The sequence below is a fragment of the Scyliorhinus canicula genome, chromosome 8 (assembly GCF_902713615.1).
Source record: "Scyliorhinus canicula chromosome 8, sScyCan1.1, whole genome shotgun sequence".
Taxonomy (NCBI): Eukaryota; Metazoa; Chordata; class Chondrichthyes; order Carcharhiniformes; family Scyliorhinidae; genus Scyliorhinus; species Scyliorhinus canicula.
Window position 1 is genome coordinate 51,876,042 of NC_052153.1, and position 5,339 is coordinate 51,881,380.

The 5,339-nt window shown below is 44.3% G+C and overlaps 1 protein-coding gene across 1 annotated transcript; it reads left to right on the plus strand.

The window, feature by feature from the left end:
- The first annotated feature begins 2,526 nt into the window (after positions 1-2,526).
- LOC119970249 (protein mago nashi homolog) lies at positions 2,527-3,063 on the plus strand. Its single transcript, XM_038804560.1, has one exon. It carries the CDS (start codon positions 2,527-2,529, stop codon positions 2,932-2,934), a length of 408 nt encoding a protein of 135 aa, XP_038660488.1. The 3' UTR covers positions 2,935-3,063.
- The last annotated feature ends 2,276 nt before the right edge of the window (positions 3,064-5,339 follow it).

Consider the following 5,339-nt stretch of genomic DNA (forward strand, 5'->3'; position numbering starts at 1 on the left):
ATGCATCCCAAAGTGCTAAAAGAGATGGCTAGGGAAATTGCAAATGCACTAGTGATAATTTACCAAAATTCACTAGACTCTGGGGTGGTTCCGGCGGATTGGAAATTAGCAAACGTGACACCACTGTTTAAAAAAGGAGGTAGGCAGAGAGCGGGTAATTATAGGCCAGTGAGCTTAACTTCTGTAGTAGGGAAGATACTGGAATCTATCATCAAGGAAGAAATAGCGAGGCATCTGGATAGAAATTGTCCCATTGGGCAGACGCAGCATGGGTTCATAAAGGGCAGGCCGTGCCTAACTAATTTAGTTTAATTTTTTGAGGACATTAACAGTGCTGTAGATAACAGGGAGCCAATGGATGTGGTATATCTGGATGTCCAGAAAGCCTTTGACAAGGTGCCACACAAAAGGTTGCTGCACAAGATAAAGTTGCATAGCATTAAGGGTAAAGTAGTAGCATGGATAGGGGATTGGTTAATTAATAGAAAGGAAAGAGTGGGGATTAATGGGTGTTTCTCTGGTTGGCAATCAGTAGCTAGTGGTATCCCTCAGGGATCAGTGTTGGGCCCACAATTGTTCACAATTTACATAGATGATTTGGAGTTGGGGACCAAGGGCAATGTGTTCAAGTTTGCAGATGAGTGGTAAAGCAAAAAGTGCAGAGGATACCGGAAGTCTGCAGAGGGATTTGGATAGGTTAAGTGAATGGGCTAGGGTCTGGCAGATGGAATACAATGTTGACAAATGTGAGGTTATCCATTGTGGTAGGAATAACAGCAAACGGGATTATTATTTAAATGATAAAATATTAAAACATGCTGCTGTGTAGAGAGACCTGGGTGTGCTCATGCATGAGTCGCAAAAAGTTGGTTTACAGGTGCAACAGGTGATTAAGAAGGCAAATGGAATTTTGTCCTTCATTGCTGGAGGGATGGAGTTTAAGACTAGGGAGGTTATGCTGCAATTGTATAAGATGTTAGTGAGGCCACACCTGGAGTATTGTGTTCAGTTTTGGTCTCCTTACTTGAGAAAGGACATACTGGCACTGGAGGGTGTGCAGTGAGATTCACTAGGTTAATCCCAGACCTGAAGGGGTTGGATTACGAGGAGAGGTTGAGTAGACTGGGACCGTACTCGTTGGAATTTAGAAGGATGAGGGGGGATCTTATAGAAACATATAAAATTATGAAGGGAATAGATAGGATAGATGCGGGCAGGTTGTTTCCACTGGCGGGTGAAAGCAGAACTAGGGGGCATAGCCTCAAAATAAGGGGAAGTAGATTTAGGACTGAGTTTAGGAGGAACTTTTTCACCCAAAGGGTTGTAAATCTATGGAACTCCTTGCCCAGTGAAGCAGTTGAGGCTCCTTCATTACATGTTTTTAAGGTAAAGATAGATAGTTTTTTGAAGAATAAAGGGATTAAGGGTTATGGTGTTCAGGCCGGAAAGTGGAGCTGAGTCCACAAAAGATCAGCCATGATCTCATTGAATGGTGGAGCAGGCTTGAGGGGCCAGATGGCCTACTCCTGCTCCTAGTTCTTATGTTCTTATGGTTTCAGCAATGCCAGTTCAGCCTCAGTGACAGCTATTCCAATAATGCCAAACACTCCAAGCAGGTGAGGATACACAGCTGTTCCTCTCCATATATTTTCTACTGCCTCCTGTTATGTGCCAACTTGCCTGCAAAAGAGAGGAGGAAGTGGTGGTGAGTGTGTTGTAATTTCAGTCATAGAGTTTTACAGCACAGAAAGAGGCCCTTCATCCCCTTGTGTTTGCACCAACCATCAAACCCCAATCTATCTTATCCCATTTTCCAGCACTTGGTTTGTGGCCTTGTACTCTATGGTGTTTCAAGTGCTCACCTAAATGCTTCTTGTTTGAATGATTTGCCTGTGATACATGGAAAGCTGGACGTATGTGGAGGATGCGAGAGTAGCAAGTCTGTGAGGGCGATGTGGAGTATATGGATTCAACCGGGATTCTCTGACCCGACGCCGGGTCGGAGAATACCGGGGGGGCGGGCGGGGGGGGGGGGGGAATCGGCGCCCCGACGCTGGCTTCGCCATTCTCCGGCTCCATTTTTTGGGCGCTGGCGGGACCTGGAAGGTGAGTGTGCGGGGGCTGTCCTGGAGGGGTGCGGGGGGGGGGGATCTGACCCCTGGGGGGGGGGGGGGCGGGGGGCACGGTGGCCTGGCCCGCGATCGGGGCCTACCAATCGGCAGGTGGGCTGGTTCCGTGGGGGCCTACTTTGCTCCACGCCGGGACCCTGTAGGGCTCCTCCATATTGTCCAGGGGCCGGCGCGGAGAAAGGAACCCCCGCGCATGTGCGGACTTGCGCGAACCGTTCGCCGCCGGCTGGAGCTGCGGGGACGACTTCGGCGGCTACCTAGCCCCTTAGAAAGGTAAGAATTCCTCACTTTCAGGGCCCGTTGATGCCGGAGTCGTTGGCGCCGGTTTTCACGCCAGCGTGGAGACATAGCCCCATTATTAGTGAATCGGCAGAGGCGGCCTGCCGGCGCGGGGACCATGTCGAGTGATTTCTATCCGCGGTATTATGTGGGGTACAAGGGCAAATTTGGCCACGAGTTTCTAGAGTTCGAGTTCAAGCCGGACGGTAAACTCAGATATGCAAATAACAGCAATTACAAAAATGATGTAATGATTAGGAAGGAGGCATATGTCCATAAAAGTGTTATGGAAGAGCGAAAGAGAATCATAGAAGACAGTGGAATCACAAAAGAAGATGAAGCTTTGTGGCCCCCACCAGACCGAGTAGGGCGACAGGAGCTGGAGATTGTAATAGGAGATGAACATATTTCATTTACAACATCAAAGACTGGGTCTCTAATTGATGTAAATCAATCAAAGGGTCCAGAGGGTCTGCGCGTATTCTACTACCTGGTCCAGGACTTGAAATGTCTAGTTTCAGTCTGATTGGATTGCACTTCAAGATCAAGCCTATCTAAGAGTTTGGTGTTCACACATGGATGATGGAATTGGGCATGGGCTGGAACGGGAAGAGATGGGAGGGCTTGAATTGATTTGGACTTGATATGTGTTACAGTAACTTACTTTGTCGCATATGGATTGTGGATTTTCTAATTTTTTAATGTGAATATATAGCAATTTCACCTTGCTCACAAAATATTTGATTTCCATTTTATATTAAAATAAATTTTCATTGGATAAATTTGAAAAAAAAAATTATTAGTGAATCTCGCCCAATGTGTAGATTAACAGGCCTCACTGAATGTGTCCCCTCCCAGTCCCACTTTATTTGATAAATTTTTACCCAGGGATTAAAATATCAATTTAGTAAATTCACTGTTGGTGCACTCAAAGTGACTGTGTTCTGGTTTAGCCTGTAACCTTAAAAATGCGGAGTGTTAAATTCATCTGCATTGCTGCAACTTCTTCATTTACAATCGTGACATTAGGCTGAAATATATGAACATGCAGAGATACTCAACATGCACTTGTAACGCAGAGATGAGCATGGTTGGGTGTATAAGTTTAAATTCCATAGTAAATATAAGGCCACCATAACAGCAGTCTGTGGAATCAAAAGAAAAGTACCATCAAAAGAACCGATAGATCTGCCTCTAAAACTAGACTGATGGGGATGGGCAGGTGGAATATGCAAATAGTTTTGTGATTCACTGTTGTTACCAAATTAATTCAACTTCCCTGAGTGTAACCAGAGAAAAAGATGTGACAAAAAAAAGATTGTCTTTCTTTGATCATTGTTAGCCTGCCAGTTGCATGCTGGCAGGGTCTCTGAAACAGACAAGCTCTATGACTTGAATTTGTTATTCACTCAATCTGCATATTAATGAAACTTGACAAGAGCCCAGTGAAACCACCAGTTTAAAATGCCCTCAGGAAAAGAAACAGCATGCAGACTGGTGCAAGTAAACAGTTAAATTATAAAAGACAGAGCTATATTGCAAATTATAGTCGTTCTGTTGCTTTAACGCCTTATGTTTCTATTATTTCCCTTTCATTGTCATTCATAGATTTATATGGCCCTAAAAGTAGTTTTGGTATTATGACTGTAAATGGAAAAGAGTGTAAGGAGTTGAATGCCCAGTTTTATTGAAAAACAGTCCGTATTCAAAAAAAAAGCCTGTTATCAAAGAGCAGAGATCTGCAGCATGGCATACAGTGAAATAATGACAATTATTCAAGAGAAATTATTCAGCTGCAGAAATAGCACCAACTGATTTGGTTTGCTGATCTATGCTCCTGAACATTAGCAAATTCCTTTCAGCTGATATACCTGTGGATTTTGCTGCAGTTTTTTACACACTAGCCAATTCAGTTATAGATGAGGTACAATCTTGCCTTCCAACGGATTGAGATACGAGTTGCACCATACTTACTGTTGCAGACCAATTATTAAACTCTGAACCCTGAACAGATTAGCATCCTGGGACTGACCTTGTTTTGGCCTGATGAAAATTGCCATGTAATAAGGTCGTCTTTTCCCGATCAGTGAGATCACCCATAACACTGCATGTTCGCCCATATTATTAAACATTTGTTGGATGTTTTTATCAGCCCGTTCCACTGGATTAGCGATTCGAGTGCCAGGCAACATGTCACAGTTCCATTCTAGTTCATATTAAATCACTTTTATTGTTGTGATTTAGACAGAAACAAAGCCAGGTATTCCTACAGTTCCATTCTAACTCTAAAGAGAAATTATTTGTGAATGAACAGAATACAAATTGAATCTTGAAGTAATGCATGTCTTGTGTAAATGTGCCAGAATAGAAAGCAACGGAATTTGGGGGTGAACAAGTTTTAGAACAAGAATATGCTTCATATAGCACTTTTAACATAGTAAAATATCCCAAGGCATTTGACAGGAGTGATGCCAAACACAATTTTGCATTTAGCCACATGAAGAGATATTGGGATGGGTGCCCAAATCTCGATTAAACATGTAGGGTGCGATTCAGCCTGGCACCATGGTAGTGCCCCTGCCAGCCTGGCAGTCCCACCTGGGCACCTGACAGTGGTGAACGAGCAGGTATTCCATCACATATCCTTGCATGGGAATTGGGAGGGGAGCGGATCTACATGACAGAAGAGTGGACCAGTGTTTGGCAGAGGAAACAGGTCTGTTCAAACTGCTGAAAGGGGAAAGGAAGATATGGGGCTGGATTCTCTGATTTTGAGGCTTTGTCCCTACGCCGACGTGGGAACGGTGGCTTTTTATGACAGAAAAAATGGCTGTCATTTGGCTATTTGGTTGGGGCTAGCATCAAAGCAGCGTAGAATACCCGGCTCTGGCTGCTGATACGGCCAACAATTGTTGGGTTTGTGGCCGCGTA

Coding starts and splice junctions, on each gene's coding strand:
- LOC119970249 (XM_038804560.1), top strand. CDS start 2,527: ATGTCGAGTGATTTCTATCCGCGGTATTATGTGGGGTACAAGGGCAAA.